This window comes from Lissotriton vulgaris, chromosome 8 (assembly GCF_964263255.1).
Source record: "Lissotriton vulgaris chromosome 8, aLisVul1.2, whole genome shotgun sequence".
Lineage (NCBI taxonomy): Eukaryota > Metazoa > Chordata > Amphibia > Caudata > Salamandridae > Lissotriton > Lissotriton vulgaris.
This window is the reverse complement of record NC_141696.1, coordinates 1,371,483,997-1,371,506,208: the sequence shown is the minus strand read 5'-3', so window position 1 is coordinate 1,371,506,208 and position 22,212 is coordinate 1,371,483,997. Positions and strand designations below refer to the sequence as shown.

The window sequence follows — 22,212 nt, the reverse complement described above, 5'->3', positions numbered from 1 at the left end:
TTTATCATCAAATAGATGCTATTCTTTTTTCATTAACATACAACCTCACTTCACTTTGTTAGAGTCAACCTAGTACTGCCATTTCAAACATAAGTATTGTACTTTCATATTAAATGGGGTTATCTACCTACCAAAATATTAATTACATGTGGTATTCTCGATACACAATACCACTCAATTATTATCGAGATGGTTTATATTGTTAATTTGCAAACTGTCTAACCTATCAGCTACTCATCAACAATATGTCATTCAAAAGGGGTTGACTTCTGAATTATCCCATACCTTTTTGAGCCAGGCTTGAGGGCCGCTGAGGGACAATTCTTCAGATGACAACACCTGTGCTCCTGTACTTCCAGTAAATTGACCCGGCAGCGAGTTCATTTGGGCCCATGTATCAATCTAAGAAGCAGAATAAAAGCCATTCATTAGCAGGACACATGTAACCTCTGTGGGGCATGTGAAGATGTCAGGTAACCCAAACTATTATTACGCATTAGATGTTCTATTCCACATTTTAGAAAAGTCTAAGATGCACTATTTAACTCAAACTTTTAAGCATTGAATACAACTGTAAGTCAACCTGAATCTTTTAACATGTCTTCACATGGAATATTACAATAAATAAACAAAGGGAAGGGGCACAAGCAGGGGAGGCTTTTGTGCTTATTTCAGTGTTCTACACTCAATAACATGCTGACAAGGCTCCCCTGAACATCTCAGCAGCAGCCCTCAAGTCACAAGTACTTGCTTTGAATCTCTTCCATACCACCCTTAACTTAACCAGTTGATGTTTATTGAACCTGGTACCTAAAGCACCAGAAGGCCTAGATTAAAGGGATGCAAACTGCAAAAAAGAGGGTTTGTGAACGAGGTTAAACGTGGACAAAAAGGGTTCAAATAAAGCAGGTTGGTCATGACGGGGATAAGGTAGAGAAAGAGGGATGACAGGAGGAAGATGAGGTCATCTGTATAGTGTCCAAGATAAAGAAGTCCTTAGAGAGATTCATGGTGAGGCACAACCAGGGAGTGACCAGGCAACGTAGACCAAAACACTCAAGTCCGGGTGCTACCAGTCTCAGCAATGCTCCGGCCAGCACGGTGCAGATTATGGTGCATCTCTTTGAAATTCCTCAGTCTATGTTTAAGCAAATGGATCTGTATCGGACATCAGGTGTTCACCAACCCAGATAGGTGAGACCTCCAGAGAGCAGGGTGCAGAGACCACCATGTCCCCAGCAGAATTGAACAATGTCTCACGTCTTCTGGGTCCCAGAATATACATCTGCTGCTTCTGGCCACCATAGAGAGTTTTGCATGGAAGAGCAGTTTTGCTGGTGTGCCAGTTCTTGCAAATTCCCTTATTAGAGGTAGCCGTCTCTTACATCTTTTCTCCGTTGCTCGGGAGGTATCAGGAAAGACGTCACACTCTTTCACCTGGCTGCTTCCATTATTGTGTCAAAGTCCTCTGTTTTCAGGATCAACCTGATCGTGGGATTCGCTCTAACTTTAAAAGAGGAGAGATATAGTGAATTCAGACTGAAACATCTTTATGTGCAATAGAGATTATCATCTCGGATAACCTCAAAGGTAGTCTCCCTATACTTCTTCAGGAACTCAAAGTACCATGATATTTCTAGTCCTCGATGTCTTGTGTATCAGTTCTAACCTCCTGCAGACGCTGCCCTTGTATTTTGGAACTCTCACAGCACCTGCAGAACCTGCTTGCAGACACGAAAGTTCCACTGAGCAGGTATGGGGTGAAATCTCAACAACAGCTACTTTCAAATGCTATGCATATTACACATGGGATTCAGCAGCATTGTGTATCGCTTAATTCTATGTAGCATGTCCTTCATGTTTATACTCAGTGGCAAATAATCCCTCAGGAATGAAAAGGGAGAGCAGTGTTGTCTCCCATCTTCCCCTAACTGCCCATCTGCAAGTTTCTTTGGGACAAAAAAAATCTTGTTTCTCTCTCTCCTTTCATGTTCTTTTGACGGTGTGGTGTTATGGTTGTGATGTTTCACAGTCCTGGGATCACACAGCTCTATAATCGTACACTCTTGTAATATGGCTGTTGAGTTCGTCACTCCTCAATCCTTCCTCGGTGTCATCTTCTCTGCAGCAGTCTGGCAAAGACCTCACTCCATCCCTAAATTCAGCCCCCTTTTGTGAGGACCAATAGGGCATCAGATGGCTAGGTTTCTAGGGTCATACCTCTGTTCTGGTCTCCCAGTTCCCGCTGCTCCTCTGCCATCCTCTTTACGTTTCATGCTTCTTGATGATCAAGGAACTGAACCCCCACCACCTCCCTCCATACACCACTTCCCCCTTCAGGTTCCTAATCAAAAACAGGATGCACTTGCAGGTGTTGTAGCACTCATCACTAGTGTCCTTGAGTGCAGGCTGCTTTCAGCGCTGCCTCTTTCTGCTCTACACTGGTTCTGAAGTCCTGGTATCATGTTTGGAGGTCCTATGCAGAAGGAGCACTGTAGGGTTGCTGCTGTCAGGTCGCCAATGTCATCTATATATATAAAAACGAAAATATGTCTGTTTAAGTACACTCCAGCGAAGGTTTCTGGCAAAAAAAAAGAAAAATGTGTTAAATATCGGCCCCCCAGGGCCCTCATAATCTTTCCAATACTGAACGTTTACAGCTTCCGGTGCGACTCGCTTTTGCAATGACCATCAACAAAGCACAAGGACAATCGCTGCAAGTGTGTGACTAGATTTGGACAATCCGTGCTTCTCACATGGACAACTGTATGTGGCCAGCTCAATCGTCGGAAAACCTTCTGATTTATTCATTTACGCACCAGATGGAAAAACAAAAAATACAGTGTATCCACAAGCACTCGAATAAATAAACAGAATTAAAACAACACTTTAAAATGTTTTCCATATTAAATGAATAAGTTTCAATAAAAATGACACAATGTAAATTGAATGTTATCATAACAAGTTTCCTTAAATTTCCTTTCTTTTTTTTTTTTTTTTTAAATTTTTGAAAACCTTTATTGTGCATAAAGAGAATTAACATATACGGGCCTACAACCATCCGGCCGGCCACGAAGGATCATTTAGCACAGTAGCATACGATACGACGACACAGTACTGCAGCAGTACATCAAACATTGGAAGGAAGAGAAGCTGAAGGATATTGCAGCACCATGTCACAGGATAATTGCAGGTTAAATTTTAACTTTTTTGTATGCGACTATCGGAGACAGGTCGTAGTGTTCCGTACAATGAATAAAATTAAGAACAAAGACCATGCAGGCGGGACATGACGGTAACAACTATATCAAGCAAGTCAATGAGTGATAAACAAGTCCCCGCCAGGCAGGATGGTTACGCAATAGATACGCTACAGAGAAGTAACTATGACCCAGTCACAGCACCACTGCCACCCTACACCCAGCACTACCAACATGGATAAAAAGATAAAACCACAGAAAGAACAAAACAGGTCCCATAGAAATTAATAAAAATGAAATATAACCCCCCACCCTACACACATGCAGAGGCTATGGCCTACCCCCCCCCTAGCAGCGTGTCTGTCGCCCTATAAACCCGAAATTCAGGAAGAAAGAAAAGTCGGAAGAGAGAAGAAAGCACAGAAGGAAGCGCAGAGGAAAGAAAAAGGAGACAAAAGGAAAAAGAAAAAAGGAAAATAAAAGTCCACTCTTGGATACAGGGAGGGGGAAAAGAACAAGCTAATCCACCACCCCCCAAAGAAAAAGGTGGGGGGAGGAGCCCACTTAACATCAGAGCTCCCGGAACCCCAGCCATCCAGTACACCCTACACCGAGACCGCCTAATCTGAAAGCACCAGTGTTACATTAAATTGCTACAATAGGAGGGATGGAAGAGACATTACACGTTATGCGCGCTCAACACTTACAGGAGCAATTCCCAACCCCATTCCGCCCATACCGGGAATCCTAGAATCTAAATCGCGAGTGACCAATACACCACGGCACCCGCCCAATCCTCGCCCCAGCCGGGGAAAAACCAAGATGGCCACTCCAGGAGACTCTGAGACAAAGAGAGTTAAAGTGGACGACATCCTGCACAGGCTACCCCCCGTCCCACTAGTCGTTGTTGGCGAGGCAGACACCCTTAAAAATCAAACCGAGCCGACTGCTCATTCAATATCAGGATTGGCAACCGGGGCTCTGACCGTGCCACAAACAGGATTGCAATAAAGGAAAGGAGGCGCTAAGAGCGGGGGCCCAACGATATCAATTAAATCCCAGCCAGCTGAAAAATCACTTGCATCCCGCGCACGGTCCACATCTTTTCCCCACCCAGCATTCGGAGCCCGATCCACATTAGGCAAGAGATCAGCGCTGCAAACATATAATCTAGCCTTGACCCGATTTCGGACATCCTATGATACACAGCCCTCCATGCATGTCGTCCCCCTCAGCAACAAAGAAACAAAATGGGAGCAGAAGGGAAGGGGGAGGTGCACCGATGCAAAATGGAAGACACCACCTACTCAACAATGATTCCGTCACGGTGCATATAGCCCCAAAGTTGCTCGAAAAAATCAAGTACAGTAGGGGGTACAATAGGGGAGATGGCGAGAGTTCCAATAGGAAAGTTTGCAGGGGGACAAGGAGTAGAATAGTCAGCAGTTCCGCCTCCGGCATGAGCTGCGATTCCAGCGAAACAGTAGCCGAGTGTGGGAACAATGTATCCCCGGCACAGTCGACATGTAGCAGTCTACAAACACCAGGCATGGCGGGGCGGATCATAGTCTCTCTTGAAATCCTCGGTAAAACGGTAACATTGACAGGAGCCCTCAAGGTAGCGACCTGTCCGTGCTGGGAGCAATCTCTCCGAAGCTGTGTCAGGTCCAGGGCGATGTCGTCGAACTTGTTGCAAAGTTCTCGGGCGTCTCGTCGCATTGTCGCCCTTAGGTCTCGGAGGGCAAGCAGTACATCTCTGCAGGTCGGGGCAGGCATTATGCCCCCTTCGCGCCCCTCGTTGGAAAGTACAGGCAAGTCCATCCCCGGAGCGGCCGTGGCAGCACCGATAAGGGGCAATGGCGGACGGTCTCCTTTGTCCCGCGAGTCAACAGGGACTTCCATTGCGCCCACCAGCCAGGCACCGAAACAGGGGGGGGGGCGAGGTGCAAGCCAGCAATTGTTCCATCCGCCACCACCGCGAGTTGCTACGCAGCAGCGGCCGCGAGGTGCCCTCTGTGACTGAACCAGGCGGTGCGGGTGAACAGCAGGCAGCGATGCGCGGGCGAGTCCCACAATGGATACGAGTCTTCCTCTCCCGACTCGTAACAACGGAGCAGGAGCGCCGCGCGACGTTTAGCACTGCACGGCGCCCGGGACACCGACTTCACCGTTCCAGGGAGAGCAGCCCCTACCAGGATGCGGGCGCTTCTCAGGCGGGCAGCACGTCGTCACTCCATCGAGGTCCGGCGGTAAGCGGCGGGGAGCGCCGGGACAATGGCGTCGGGACCGGCACCGGGATATCTCAGCCCTCCGGACGAGCCGAGAGTCCGGCCAAGCATGGGCGAGGTCAGCACGCCGTCTTCGTCCGGGCAGCCGATGAGGCAGGCAGGATAACAGGCAGGATCAGTCGAAGGGGCACAAGGACTGGCGGAGCCGGGAGCTCACACGTCCGCTCCGGTCGCCATCTTGGCTCCTCCCCCCTAAATTTCCTTTCTTATGAGATCGCAGCAACGCGCGACGGGTAAGCTAGTATATAATATACATCACCGATCTTACTCTGCACACGGTCTGCGGCCCAGTCGACACAGCAGTAATCACCATGGAGGCCTCATCTGTCAAACGGGGTTGCTGACTTTCCTCTACACGGGGGCTACGGCCCAATTGACATGGCAATAATTTTCACTAAGGCTCCCCTCGCCACCCCGGCATACAGGGCCACACATTTTCCTTTGCAACTGGTCTACGGCCCAATTGGCATAGCAATAATCTTCACAGCGGCCCCCAGCATATGGGGTCACAGACTTCACTCCGAAAATAAGCATCGGCGTGATCAGCATGGCACTGATGCTGACCATGGCCAACATCAGGCCAGCCCTCTGGCAAACGAAGTCGCCAACTTGAACTTGCACACGGGCAACGACCTGATTATGCAGCAGCCATCTCCTCACACCTCACTACAGGCATCCACTCGCCAGGATTGCTTTCCTTTTCTTCACAGAGCACACTTGTGTTGACAACCAGGCAGGAACTAGTGCTCCAGGGGCAGGTGGCCTTCTGGGAATGTTCTCTCACCCAGTAAGGAGACTTCAGCGTTCAGTCTTGGTCTTGTAGTGGTTTTCTTATTTGCACAGACCAACTGGCTGCTTGACAGCTGAACATTTTGAGGGCCTCTAGCTCCCCTTCTGACAGTCCATATCCTGACACCAAATGTCATTTAGGACCTGAATCACTGAAGGTTGTGCTAATGGGCTACCTAACCCATGCTACAAAAAACAGTCTGTTACAGCAAGAGAGACACCAAATCTGAAAGCCCCACAACACAGGCCATGGGAGAGACTAGCGGTTCACATCTGGATGTGGGTCACAGTGATATGTGCATGAGAATGTTACTTCAGGGCCCAGCCCCACTCTTTAGAATTCTCTTTTCAGCCCTATCTATTTCCAGTGATGTGCCCAGCCCCTTTCTAGTGACGTCTCTCTGTATCAAAGAGCGCTCCTTGAGGTGTACTGAAGAGCCTGTCTCTTCTTCCTCTAGTGTGTGTCCCACCCAGCTTACAAGAATGCAGCAATCCACAAATATGCCTGGAGGTATTCTACTCTACCGCCTCATGCTCTTCCAGTCAACGCAGGGTCTCCCAAAATGGAACCCAGAATCTTCCATGAATTGTGCCATTCACAGGCACGCATATACCCAGTACATGCATACAACACACGCTGCACAGCACTACATAAGAGCTTGATGTAGGTCAAGGGTGAGTTAAGCACACAGCATCAGAACTTTACATGAGCCTGAAGGCCTCACTCTAGTGACAGATAAAACGGCCTGTTCACTTTCACTGATCACTACACATTATGATGATCTCAGCAGGCAGTCTCCTCTGCTTACTCTTTTAAAATAAAAATATGCATAAACAATGGGACCCCACCTCACACCCTGCCCTGACACCCCCAGCCGGCAGTCTTTGATTACTTTTGAAACAAATCACAATGAGATCCCAGTCTCCACCTACCCCTTCACTGCACTTCACCCCTCACCTGGGCCATCACTCTCAATTCTGGGTAGCTGTATTGATAGATGTCTTAAAGAACACAGCAGCTGCATGATGAAGACCTTTCTGTCATTTAGCAAGTGTCTCTGAGTGGTACTGGTAGAAGAGCTGAACTCAGAGAAATCTGTACCTGCCGATCCTCCCACAACACCTTACTTTATTTTGCTGCCTATTTCAAAAGTGGACCTCAAAGAGACCACTCATACTTTATGAACAGCCAGTGGCGTGGGAGGGGAGGAGGGCGTGGGGGCACTGGCGGCACAGGTTTTGGGACAGCGGCCAGCACCCCTTCCCCCTTGCGGCTGTAAGAATCTGCATTAAGCCCCCCCCAGCCCCTGCTCTTATGTGTGGTTGTCGCGACTGCATGAAGCGCCAGCATCTCCCTCTCTCTGCTCTTTAATAAGGCAGTGGGCGGCAGATGCAGTGGCTGCCATGGGAGGCCTAAGGCCAAGCTACGCCACTGTGAACAGCTCAGTGCATAGACTATTATTTTTTATCAAACTGGCCTCTCGTTGTCAAACTCATAGCTTTTTGACCAGGGCAACAGATATTCTCTATGGATATTGCAAAGCACAAAGAAAAAGGAAGCAGCTGCTAGCTAGAAGGGAACTAGTGGTGCACGGCACCCTGGCCACCAAGTGGTTTCCTACGAAGCTGAACGTGTTACATCAGAATAAATACCTTTTTTCTACAGTAGAGGCAGCTCGTAAATTTAAGAGTAGTGGAGTAGACTTCACAAGAAATGATTCTCCATGACCATGGAGTAAATTTGTATGTTGATCTCTTCAGTGTGCCCTCAAATCATTGTTATGTTATGTTATTAGAGCTTGTAGCGTGCACGATACTCCAAGGAGTGTCCCGGCGCAGACCTTGAGAAGTGAAGGGTGACTGATTAAATAAAAAGGAAAGTTTTCAGTCTTTTTTTTTTTTTAAAGAGCGGGGTCCTGGATGCTGCGAAGAAAAAATGGGAGCGAATTCCCGGCCGCAACAGCCCTGAAAGCAAGAGAGTTGCCACCCATCCTTTTCAAACAAAAGCAAGGAATATGTGCTAGAAGCTGAGCGAAGCTGTTTAGCTGGAGTTTAGAACATAAAAAGCTTTCTTAAATAGATTGGACTGGAATCAAGAAGGGCACAATCCGCCAGGACCAGTGCTTTGAACTTTATTCGTTCGGCTACAGGCAGCCAATGGATGGTATGCAGATGCTGCCTTACACGTCTTCTTATTGGGATGTTGAAAAGAAACCTGGCCACAGCATTCTGGACTACCTGAAGTTTAAGTAGGTAGCCCAGTAGGTCAACATACAGGGCGTTGGCATAGTTGTTACGGGAAAGTATCAAGGCCCGAGTGAGCATTTCCTTGGCTGTCCTAGGGAAGAGCGGTAAAAAAATACTGAGGGATTTGAGTATCCCGAAACAGTTCCCAACAAGTTTCTTAATCTGAGTGGAAAAAGATAAGTTCTCTTCGAACCAGACCCCAAGATTCTTAGCGAGTTGCCCTGTTGAGGCCGGTAAAGGATAGTCATCTGGCCAGAGTGCTTCCCTAAACTGAGGCGGGAAACTACCATAAAGGAGGATTTCGGATTTGTCCTCGTTAAATTTAAGTTGTGCAGAGGAAAGCCAATGAAAGACAGCTGTCAATACAATTTTTTGCAGAGGAGGTGGAACACTCAGCTTTTTCCCAAGTAAACAAGAGCTTTGCGTCGTCGGCATAAGCTATAATTTTGGCACCAATATCCTACGGCAACTGAACCAAGGGAGTCACATAAATGTTAAAAAGAAGGGGGCTCAATGATGACCCCTGCGGCACCCCAGAGGACACCCCTGCGGCGTCGAGGTGAACGGGGTAGCCCTATCTGTTGCGTGCCACCCTCCAAGAATTATTTCAACCAGCACCAAGCAGTGCCTGTAATTCCTATGTCCGCAAGTTGAGCAAGCAGCAGGGAGTGGGGAACGGTATTGAATGCTGCTGAAAGGTCCAGCAAAATCAGAGCTGCCCTTTCACCAGAATCCAAGCATTCCCGAATGGCTCCCGAGACTTCCACTATATCTGTCTCGGTACTATAGGAGGCTCTGAATCGAGATTCGGCTGGATGAAGTAGGCCCGAGCTTTCGATGAAGTCAGTAAATTGTTTATTAAAAACTTTTTCACAGACTTTCACCAAGCTGGGTAAAAGGGAGATGGGACAGTAGCTCGTTGATTTCAGCGGGTCTAACGACGGCTTTTTTAAAAGTGTCAGAATCTTAGTCTGTTTCCACGCATGGAGGGACAGATTGATGTACCGGTTTACTTTCGGGTTAATTGTCTCTGCGACTGCAGCCAGGAGTCGAGCAGCAAAAGGGTCAGATGGAGAGCCTGATTTCAGGGCTTTGATGACCCTAAGTGAGTCATTCAGATTGATAGGTGTAAAGGCCACCAGAGAAGGGGGTGTAACAGGCGGACCCGCCGGTGGTAGGGTCGTGGCCGAGGCCTGGTTGCAGATAATGAACGATGCCTGTATAGATCGGATCTTATCCATAAAGTAACTTGAAAGTTTCTCACACCAGGTGTTCGAGGAAGGAAGCGTTATCGACTCAGCTTTCAGGGCCAGAAAAACTCTGAACAATGGAGAAGATCTCCTTGGAGTTATTTCTGGCTAGAGCTGTATAGTAAAGGCTTTTAGTATGGGCTTTAGTGGTGTAATAGATTTTCTTGGATTTCCTAAGTGTCAACTTCGCCAAAGGACAGAAATCCTTCCGCCAACAACGCTTCAATTTTTTGCATTGCGGCTTCAGTTCTTTAAGTTCCGGCGTAAAGTAAGGTTTTGAGGGAGAATCTCTCAACCGCCTGGACGAAGGAGACAGGATATCTCTGCTTGCATGATCCAACCAGGAAAGCTAGCTAGAACTCCCTCTAGGTCATTAGAACGAGCTGGCCAAGACCCAGCCAAAGCTCGGCTAAAACTTAGGGGGTCGATTTTAGCGGAGGCAGGACCTTGACCATCCGCAATCCAGGAAAAATAGGACAGGAAATGGTCGGACCAAGGCACCAGCAGAGGATCTTCATCAGAAATAGGAAAGTTGGAACAAATGGGATAGAGAATATGACCGCCAAGATGAGTCAGTAGGTTAACCTATTGAGTGAGCTGGGCAAGGTTCAATGAATCCAAAAATTCACGAGTATCCCCAGCACTTGCCTGGTCTAATGGAATGTTAAGATCCCCAAGAAGGAGATAGTGGGAGAATCGTAGTGCGCAGGGGACAGTAGCTTCCTCCAATGTTTTAAGAAAAGCCCATGCCGGCCCCGGGGAGCCTATAGACCAAGGTACACCCCCAGCGAAAAATGAGGAGAAATGCAGATGCTGAAGTCCAAGGCTTCGCAGTCTCCCAACACGTCACACGGGTTGCGACATTGGGGTATGGGGCACATCAAGATGCGTTCATTGAGACTATCTTTTGTGGTATCAGTTGTTCACCTACAATTACCTCCCTCACCCATTTCTGTCCCATCTCTTCCTGGAGTCTCTTCAGGTCTCGCTCCTTTTCCCTATTTTCCCTGATCAATTGACAGAGCCAATGGTGGTGCCTGAAAATAGAATTAAGATTTATGAGAACGCGCATAGAGTGGCCAATCGCCATGTATCGGGGGTCTCCATTCTGGGTCCTGATCTTTTCCCCTTCCCATTTATGTTCCTTCCCTCCTTTCCAAAGGCTATCACTGCTATGGCAACAGTTTGGGACACCTCATTGATAAAATGTGTCATTGTTTCCTCTCTCTCATTGCCAGTCTGTACATGTTTATGGCAAGTTGAATTTGTGAGTCCCTTATTAAGTCATTTAAATAGAAATTATGGGAATGAATCCATCAGGAAGGGAAGCATTGCTAATATTGCATAAATCTGTTTTGGTGTTTAGAAGAGCTGTGCTGGAATTAATGATTAGGAGAGCCCAAAGGATGAATATTCCAAACAATGTAACACGTTCTTTAGAATGAATCAATGTAATGACCAACATAGTTGAAATAGAGGTGTGCCTGTCAAGTGAAGGATCAGCAAAACTGAGCTCGGAAAGCTCTGCCATTCAATAACATACATGTTCACCTTTCATATTTTATCCAGTAAGAAATAGGGGAAAGCACTGCAATGCATAGTAGAGGCTTGATGCATATGGGGGGAAAACAGAAGTCTTAAACCTACTTTACAGTTACTTGGGCCAGCCCTAACAGCGAGCGATGTACCATTGCTGCTCAGAGAGGAGAGCTATCATTCTTCATAAGTAACAATTAGCTGAACACATTTAAAACAGATAAAGCATTGAGCATTGCAACTGCAAGCACAAACTTTTAACCATCTAACTTATCCAAATCCATGGGGTGGACGGTAACAGTGATAATGGTTAAGTTGGTGATTCATCAATGTTGTATATAAAGTGGTCCCAGTTGGAACAACATACTAGACACACATAACAATTGTAAACAGTACAGATATTTCAAAAATCAATTTTGTAAACAGAATAGTATGAGTGATGTTCTGTAATATACATCCTCACATGCAAATCAATTTTCAGAACACTCAACAAATGGTAGACATATATATAGTCTCAGTGTCATTAGGGGAGAAGGGGACAGGTGAGGGAGGGGACCGTGATTAGGATAGTGTGGGAGTAGAAGACAAATTATAGAAGCAATAACAGGTGGTCTTATGTACATTCAAAATTCAGTACCACATTGACATATATACATCGTCATAAATAAATTGTGCATTGGATAATCCTATCCCACATGTATAATAACACAGCCACTAAATGTTCTGTTGTTTGGAGGGTAGGACGAGGAAGGTATGTCGACGTTTCGACCCCAAAAGGTGTAGGCTAGATCCTGCCCTACTGCGGGGTCTTCTTCAGGACAAGTGGGGGAGGTGGGAAGGTGAAGAAAGGCACCTAAAGACCACAGCAATGTCGTGTGGTGCCGTCTGTTGCGGAAGGTGGGCCGAAAGGCTCAAATGAAGAGGGAGAGCGTATGAACCTAAAGTTCATAAGATCGACCCAGGCCTCATGGGCGTGATTTCGAGGGATGGTAGGTATCAGGAAAACTTCAGGGGTGTTAGTCGGGCCGCATCTAGTCGGCGCGTGTGTGCAATCGATGCAATCACAGGGGTCCCTGAGCATCCGTCTCAGAGGCATCAAGGCAGAGCAATTCGCCAGTGTCGACCTAAGAACAAATTGTACTGCAAAGACGACGTGGAGAAAGGGGCTAAGGACTGGAGTATAATTTGGCATAAGGGCTGAATTGTCGGTAAAGCGAGCAAGCATTGCGTGACCTTCACATGTATTGCCACACCAGAGACAATGTCTCTGTCAGCCCCAGTGCAGGGTGACTTGGGAGGTCTCAAGGTAGCACAAGGGAGCTGCAGCAGTAGTGTGTCACCTTTGGGTTCTTTCTTCAGACCTGTCAAATATTGCCTCAATCATTGGCAATCGAGTGTTTAAAGGCCCCTGGCGTCCTCCCAATGCCAGGCTTTGCTCTCAGACTCAAGCCCATTTTATAGTGATTTGGCACCAACCCCCCATATGTGGGAGGAAAAACAGGCTTCCATTTCATATCGACTGCTCATTTAGCTATCAACAAAGCGTTGTAAAAAAAGCAAGTTGTTACCTTATTCTTTTTAAGTCACTTATTTCATCCCAAGTTCTAGGCCTCCAAACTAATTAAATTAACTAGCCATAGTGCAACAAACCCAATACTTCGGACTAGTAGGCAGCCAAAGAGGGGCAAACCCACAACATATGCAGGGAGCTAGCTGAGGCAGCAGCTTAGTGTAGGCAGAAGGCATTGACAGTGGAGAAAAGTTTATTAATTTTATCAGGGATAAACAGGCCCTATAAATGAATTGTATTAATTCAAATTTGGCAGCAGTCTGACGTAAAGGCATAAGGCCGGACTCTATTTTCTGTATTTTTGCAAAATCATCATCATGACTGTCTTTAATGCAGTTGTTGTCTGTCCTTATCTTCCCAAGAATGTGAAAGTATCAACTCATTTAGATTTAGAAATCAACAAGACACCTGATGCAACATCAGTCTGGAACAAGTTAGTGCCTTGTTATCTAAATTTCAAGGCTGAACAAGCCCAATAGCCAAAGCAGTGTATTCTGAAGTGTTGTAGTTTTACCTTCTTTTTTAAAAAAGAATGTGTCTTAAACTACCAACTTTGTGCTCACTGTTTCTATGAAACATTACTAAGGTGATTTGGGATATTACTTTTTCTATAAGATACAGTATAAAAGGACTGCCACTTGACCACTTGTCAGGACACATCGTTAGCCCCAGATTATCATGAGTAAGATACCGCCAGAAGAAGATCCTGCCTGCTAGAGATGCTGCTGTATCACAGTTTTTGTTGAAAGGTGATATTGAGCCCCGAAAGAACTGATGCTGAACACGTGTTTGCCTTTTGCACAGAACGTGGCTTTCCTGACTCCTGATAATCATAGCGTTCCGCTGTAAACATGTATGCAGTGAGGTCATTCTCCTCCCAAAAATTTAGATGCAAGTTGTTTGTTCCCCATGGTCTCATAGTGTAGCGCATACGTAGGTCTTAGGGTGCTCCCAACATGCATTTGTGCTGTTTTTATCATATTCCGTGTGGTTATTTTAGATTTGCTGAACAACAGGGTGCGTCTGTTTTAGTTTTTTTTTGTGTCTGTGGTATTGAAAAGAATGAAAGAAGTTTGTTTCTAATCACCACAATATCCCAGACCCCTATTTAGGGACTGTTAGCAACTTAAAAGCATTGACGCCATTTCAACTTTGTATTGCGTGAGGTTCTGCGGGGCTACAAAAACCTGTCTTTTACATTCAAGCGTTGGTGAGTTTAACTAAGTTCACTCATGGGTGAGAAAGCAAACCTTGTAGAGCCGAGCCTGAGACTCAGTTACGCAACATTGGGACCCAATGTGGGTCCTGAAGGTGATGGGAACCCTTGAGTAGTTTCAATTTGATACACACACACATGAACCATTGTAACATCATTACAGCGTCGTCCATATTAATTATGGTTACCTCTTACAGGGTATAGGGCAGCATCTATTGCCTTATATTTGTCAAGCTTGATTCTTAAAGGTTTTTCCTGATTCTGTGGATTTTCTAACATTTTTAATCCTTTTGAATCCGTTCGTCTCCTTGGTGGCCCCTATTGTTATTGGAGCCAATCACAGAAAAGCAGTTACCTGGCATCTCCAACTTCGAGGTGTCCCCGTTGTGGGGGGCAATTACTTTTGTAATAGCTGCTCATGCTGCATATGCCTTTGACCCAACAAAGGACAGGGGAAACCCTACTCACTTGGAACCAGGGTATTGGGTTTATATGAAGAAACAACGGTTCTAGTGGCTAATACAAGAACGATTATGATACTAAGTAAGCACAATGAAGTGCTTACTTAGTAGCATATGCCTTTGAGACATTTTACTCATGGGTAGAGTTTAAGGATATGGACGCTACCTTCAGGCAGTTTCAGGCTTATAAGGCGGCACAACCACCTACAAATTATAAGGCTTACCAAGATGTGAAAACCTCTTTAACTTACCAGGAACCCCAGAAATAGTTTGCTGGTCAGTTGCCACAAACGCACAGGAATGTCCACCTGGGACCCCCTGAGCAACGCAGGGGCAACTTGGCCAGCCTTAGTTGGCGTCATGCCTATTTCTCGTCCCCATACCTTGGCATCCAGAGAAGTGATAAAGGTTTTAAACTATACAGTTGTCTGATTCAGGAGATATCTATTGTTTGTACTGCGTACCATGAGCTGTAGACTAGCTTTTGCAGCAGGAACCGCAGCTCCGGTACCATTATAATAGACTAGTCCACAGACTATTAAAGCTATGTTGGGAAAAGCATCCGCGAAGTGTGAAGAGATTGCCTTCTGGGTTGCTAACAAGACCAAACAGTTATAAGAGGTCTATCCATTTACAACAACCAAGGCAAACATAGAATATTGATTATGGGTCTCCCTCTACAGATGGTCCCACTCGTAGGGGAATGAAACATGTGGGGAATTACATTTACAACAGCACGCATGGCACCTCCTCATTGGCAGTTATCCCTGAGGTACTGAAACAAGTATAGAACAAGCATGGGGTTGCACCAGCTGTGGACTTAAAAGTGTACACCTCTGTGGGTAGTGAGACTTAAGTTTTACACGCCGTTAAACCACATTTAAAACCTAAAAGTGACAGAGCATTTTGTTGAAGAGAAATCTATAACAGAAGGCAGGAAGAAACAGAAGGATAGAGAATAAAGATGGACTGGACCTACCCCACCTTGGGAATCTGGTGAGACAGGGAGAAAATTTAAAAAACAGAACAGTTTCAATATTCTTTTCAGGACTCTGACGGTAAATGAGCAGAGGGAAGAAGCTGATCGGAGTTCAGAAGAAAGAAGTAATATAGCAGGAAAGTTTAAACAGGATGAAAGGCTTAAGTCAGCGTGAAGAGGGAAGAGAAAGGATTGGACTCTAAGACTCCTGTTAAGAGGAAGAAAGTGGCAGGACCTTCTAAGAAATATGCCAATCCAACACAAATTCTCTTGCAAAACAAGACTTGGGCAAGATAACTCCTAGACAGCACAGCAGAAGTCACAATAGTATATCAGACACTTCAGAGGTTTCTAGTGGCGAATTCAACTGATGAGTTCATACAAGTTGAAACTCCAGATAAATATTTCACTCCTCCCGATAGGGTTTATGATTTAGAATTACACATTGAAGGGGACATACAACGCACTATTAAAGCTGTTTTCTCTGCACATTTATCTGAGGATTTTGATATCATACTAGCTGAGGAACACCTCCAGTCTATATGAGGGAAGCACCCCGTGGGTGGGCGGAAGTAATTAGAGCAGGATTTTTCCTCATAGTGCATGAAAACATCCAGGAAAGTTACAGCAGTGAATGGGCTTTAAGACAGGCTACGGCCTTAGACAGGAGCCAAGTGGGGTGGGAAAAACATTTCATTCCAGGTCATTACCTGGAATAGACAAACATTCTATTTCACGTCTTTCACTTACACAGTGAAGCTCAACCTTTAAAGACAGTGGCAAAGCATGGTATTAAGGCAATATTAGATCATTGCAATATGAGGGCATAATAGCTCCTTGACTTTCACCAAAGAACATGCCCTTTTTTCCCAAATCCAAACCAGATGGATCCTATAGGATAGTTTTTGACTATAGGAATTTAAAAGCACATACAACAACTTGTGTAATGCAAAATGCGCATAGCATGGGTTTAATGATAAATCTGGTTCAGAAAAAATGCAAATAAAGCGTTGACATCTCTAATGGGTTTTTCAGTCAAACTATAGTGCCTGAAAGAGGTGTGGCGCAGCGGCCAGGGCGACTGATGCCGGATGCTTGGAATCACGGTTCGATCCCCGGCACCAGCGGCAGGGGTCTGCCCAGCACCATGTGACTATGGGCAATAGCTTGCTTAATCTTCCCGACGGCCCCCAGCGCCGGGAAACCTACGGGTAGCTGTGCGCTTTACAAATACAGGATTATTATTATTATCTAACTGCCTTTTGTGTTGACAGGGTGCAGTTTGTGATGTTTGCCTAGGGTCTGTAGGAACAGTAATTGCTTATTCTCAGCGTGCATTATGGAGATCTTAGAACCAGATACTAAGGTATTGTCATTCATTGATTATATTTAGCTGATTGATAATGACTTGGACGTACACCTAATGAAGGTGGACAAAGTTGTAACACTATTAACATCACGTGGTTATAGAATTAACTTTAAAAAAATTGAAGATTCCTACCTTATAGTTCAAGTGAAAGCGAAATGTTTTGGTACTGTGCCTTTAGAAAATAATCCACACATACATATAAAGACAGAGTGTGTATATAATAAGTTAAAACATACATAAATAATGCCTTAGCATTGCTTATGATTTCTCTGGGGGGAGAGGGTAGCCTGTTGTCACAATGAAAAGGGGGAAGGGTAGTTGCAGTTGTACGAGTAAATACCACTTTCATTTGGTTCATAATGCTATTTGCGTGCGAATGGCGGTGCTGTATAATTGTATGAACATAGTTGTCATAAGGTGTGGTTTCCAGAACCTATTTAGTACGGAAGGCGCCTCGTTTACCACATTAAGACGACGACTCTATAGTCTACACCTAATTAGGATAGGCATCCGGGAACCGCATATTGGTGAAGTGGGGTATGCCAGAGGGTTAAATCAGTCTGGACCCTGTGCCCTATTTGCATATGGCTGGGTCCAAACTGGGGTGGCATAGTGGGCAAAAGAACAATGGATTTAACCCAGATCTTTTGACTGGGGGAGAATTTTTGCATTGTCAGCATTCCATCCATCATTTGTTTGCTGTAACACTTTTCGCCCTAAGTGGGATGGGTATGCCGATACGTGGGTCCCTTGCCCACTGTGCCACTGGATTCAAGCTAGCCTGGCTGAAGAAGAGTGATATACCCTGAAACCGGTCCCTGGATGCTTGTTTCCGGTCCAAAGAGGACCTGGCCTGGCAGTTCGGCCAGGACTGTTCCCATGGGGCACAGGGTCAAGACTGATTTGCATATGCCTGGGTACAAACTGGGGTGGCATAGTGGGCAAAAGAACGATAAATTTGACCTATATCTTTTGACTAGGGGAGAATCTTTGCATTGTCAGCATTCCGTCCATCATTTGTTTGCTGTAACATGCCAAAAAGTGTGGCATCTGTCAACAAATTAAAAATGTATTCCCTCCCCAACTCCCCCCACAGTCTACAACATCTCGTTCAGGGAAATTTATTTGGACCATATCAGCCTAATAAATTCTGTTAATCAATATAAGTATGTATCAGTAGCTATTGATTTCAATCAATCAGGGGTTTATAAAGCGCGCTACTAACCCTTGAGGGTCTCAAGGTGCTGGGGAGGGGGCAGGAAGCGGCTCCGGATCAGTCGAAAAGCCAGGTATTGAGGTCCTTCCTGAACGAGTGCAGGGTCGGGGAGCGACTGATGTTCACAGGGAGTTTGTTCCAGGTCTTAGCTGCAATGTAGGAGAAAGCTCTCCCACCAGGTCTGTTTCTGTGGATGCGGGGGACCTCTGCCAGGGCGAGGTCGGCGGAGCGGAGGTTCCCCTTGGGTATGTGGAAGGATAATCTCTCGTTGTGGTATTTTGGTCCGATGTTGAGGGATTTGTAGGCGTGGGTGAGGAGTTTAAAGGTGACCCTCTTCTCAACGGGGAGCCAGTGGAGGGCTTGTACGTGTTGGGTCATGTGTTTGTGACGTGGTGTCCCGAGGACAAGTCTGGCTGCAGCGTTCTGGATGGTGTGGAGTTTGTGTAGAAGAGTTCTGTTGATTTCGGTGTAAAGGGTGTTGCTGTAGTCCAGTCTGCTGGTCATGAGTGCTTGGGTGATGATCCTTCTGCAGTCGGGGGATCATTTGAAGTTCTTACGGAGGATCCGAAGGCAGTTGAAACTGGTGGAGGCGACAGCATTGATCAGGCTGTTCATGTGGAGGAAGGAGTCAAGGACGATGCTGAAGTTCCAAGCGTGGTCTGTAGGGGTGGGAGGGTTCCATAGGGCCACCAGGTGTTGTTCCAGGCAGAGGTGCAGGGTCCGAGGATGAGGACCTCGGTCTTCTCTGAGTTGAGCTTCAGACAGCTGTTTTTTATCCATGCTGTCACGTTCTTCATTCCTTCCTGGAAGCAGAGGCTGGTGTCCTCAGATTCGTCGTGAGTGAGAGGATGAGTTGGGTGTCGTCGGCGCAGGACACAATGCTGAGCCCATGCTGTCTGACGATGGTGGCGAGGGGGGCCATGTAGATGTTGAAGAGCATGGGGCTGAGTGATGATCCCTGGGGTACTCCGCAGTTGATTTCCAATGGTTCGGAGAGGAAGGGAGGGAGTCGGATCCTCTGTGTTCTGCCGGAGAAGAAGGATTGGATCCAGTCAAGGGCGGTTCCTTGTATCCCCGTGTCGTGAAGTCTGACTGTGAGCGTGCAATGTGAGACAGTGTCAAAGGCTCGGAGAGGTCTGCAAGGATGAGGGCCGCAGTGTCTCCCTGGTCGAGTAGTATGCGGATGTTGTCAGATTTATTTTCTCAATTCTTCTGGGTGTGGGCACAGAGAAATGTGAATGCTCTAGTGGTCGTAAAGGATTTGCAGTGTCATGCAGCGATGGGGGTAGTACATTCATACTCGGATAATTGTCCTATGTTCGCCTCCAAGGCTTACAGGGATCTCATGTTGTACTGGGAGTTTGCCTGCAATTCAGCAACCCATTTAGAGCGGAATATAATGGGTTAGTTGCACATGCTAACCACAAAACTTGACTCCTTGAGTACGAAGTTCAGGTCTTAGTTGGTACCATAATCTGTATGGAGACCAGAGAGCATTAAATAACTTGCTTAGATGAGTATTGGCGGAGACACACGCCATATGAGGTTCTCATCGGAGTTCCTTTGTGTGTGCCTGGCTTGGATACTCTTGGTAAGGTAGCAGATGAAGAAAAGTTTGACCTGGAAATACATCTGAATGTCTTACAGAGTATCCAAGATGTCAGAGACAAGCCGTCTATTCTGAACCCACCACCAGCGAAGAGAAGGTTGTAACCATTGCTGATGGGTGGATCTGTGAAATATGGGATCTAGTTTGTGACAACATCCACCACAAACAAACTTTTGACCCATCATACAGACCACCCGTTGTAGTCCTTGGGGTAAAAGGCAAAATAACTGTAATTCCGCCTCCTTTGTCTGGTGCAAGGAAAAATAGACAGATGTTCATTAAACATGTATATAAAAAAAAGCACCATGTGACCGATTCTCTACAGCAGACCACTGCAGGCATCTAGAAATATTCGGATTAGAACCGATCAGCCTCTCCCTACTCTGAATGAAGTACCTCTTAGAGAGAGCAGTAACATCACATGCTTGAGCTCCCAGCCGGGGATATTGAGCACACGTTCTATTATTATTATTTTAATTGCATTTGTTGAGCGCACAGCTACCCGGAGGTTTCCCGGCGCTAGAGCAAACGGAGGATGAACCAGTGAAGAAGGCCATAGGCAAGGCAGTTACATGTTAAAAAGCCAGGTCTTAATACCTTTGCGGAATTTCATATAGCATAATTCCGAGCGCAGAAATTGGGGCATGGAGTTCCATAAAGAAGGAGCCAAAAAGGCGAACGAGCGTCCACCCATTTTGGCCCGCTTGACACGTGGGATTTGAAACTTGTTTTGGGTAGAAGATCTTAAAGTGCGGGATGGGGCATAATGCTGGACCAAGGAAGATAGGTATTTCGGGGCTCTGTCCATTTTAATACGGTGCATAATGCAGAGGGCTTTGAACTTGATACGGCTTTCAATTCGTAGCCAATGCAATTTGTGCAGATGGGTAGTGGCCGAAGACCTAGCAGGTAAGTTACAAATCAGGCGCACAGCCATATTCTGAACCACCTGAAGTTTTTTTAATACCTCCTTACAGGCGCCAAGCAGTAGTACGTTGCCGTAGTCCATCCGTGAGATGACAAGGGCTTGGACCACGGTTCTCAGGGTATCCACTGGAAGCATCCATGTGATTTTTCTAAGCCACCTGACGATGGTGGTGCAGGTGGCAGAGACCTTTACTACATGTTGCTTCAATGACAACTGGTTGTCAAGCAGAACCCCGAGATTACGGGCTGAATCTGAGGGGGTAGGTACCGGGCCCATCTGCGGAGGCCAATGTTGCGGGCCCCACAGAGATGTGTTGGGACCAAATAGGAGCAGCTCCGTTTTGTCCCCATTGAGCTTTAATTTATGTCTCTGCATCCAGTTGGCGATCTGTTCCAAACCAGACTGCAAGGAAGACGTAGGCGAATGATTCTTGGTGGAGAGTGAGTAGACGATTTGAGTGTCGTCAGCATAAGAATATATTGTGAGACCCGCCTGCTCTGCCAAGAAAGCAAGCGGTCTCACGTAGAGATTAAAAAAGAGGGGACTAAGAATCGACCCTTTGGGAACACCGTGAGGGGAAGAGTAGATAGAAGAAACAGAGGTAGAGGAAAAGACATGAAAAGTGCGATTAGAGAGAAAACTAGCAATCCAAGCCACAAAGCAATGAACTTTACCAACAAATCTGATGTTGCCATCACTACAGTTGCCAATGTTTAACGCAACTCCATTATACATTATGAAGTACCACCTGAGTCAACACCCATTTCAATTAAGCCTTTTCTTAAGCCAACTATTTATGAGAATGACTCTGCACTTTACAGAGAGGACTTTTCACCACGATCTAAAAATCACACTACGCCATAAACTGCTTATTGCTCACCAATAGCTTTGTGACAGTGTTTAATTCCCCCTTGGTCCTATGTTTGGTTCACTCTAGGAGTGTTTCTTCTCATCATATGGCTATCAACCATGATCATCACACTACTGCATGTTCCAAAAAGAACAATGACGCAACATGTGGTTCGTGAACTACAGACACATCTTTCATCTTATAGAGCTCTAAGAGATCTCTACGCTTATCCTTTAAGCTTATCCTGTGCCTGATGGCATGGCCTTCGAAAAGGTTCCCTATCAAATAATGGGACCTAACGAGACAGAGCAATTACCTTATATAGTGAAAGTTTCAATGAATGATGTATTAATTCCTAGTTCTATTCCAAATGACTGGGATAGAGAGACTGCAAAGCAAATTATGTATGATTTACAGACATATGGCACTTTTAACAATGAAGATCCTTATTTGAATTTGGTCAATGATAAAGAAATGTATTGTTATCACTATGCACATTATTGCATGCATAGAACCAGCTATCCTAAGGAAATCTACAATTAAACACAGCAACGTGAAGTTCTACCTCCTAACAGTCACCCAAATTACTTTAAAAAATCTCTTTACTTCCAGAGTAATGGTAGGTTATTCATGCAAAGAATGTATTCGGGGGACACAATCTTGACAGACTCAAGGTTAAGAGGCAAAAATGGATTTGGTACTAT

At 45.9% G+C, this 22,212-nt stretch overlaps 1 protein-coding gene across 4 annotated transcripts in view; it reads right to left on the bottom strand.

Moving 5' to 3' along the window:
* SON (SON DNA and RNA binding protein) overlaps positions 1-22,212 on the bottom strand; it is a 614,305-nt gene that overhangs the window by 30,338 nt on the left and 561,755 nt on the right. For all 4 annotated transcript variants that reach the window (XR_015299365.1, XR_015299366.1, XM_086935336.1 and 1 more), the window contains one exon: positions 286-402. Coding sequence is in view for 2 of the 4 variants with exons in the window: in XM_086935336.1 (XP_086791462.1) it covers positions 286-402 (117 nt within the window). In the remaining 2 variants the exon portion in view is untranslated. The remainder of the gene's footprint in view (positions 1-285; positions 403-22,212) is intronic.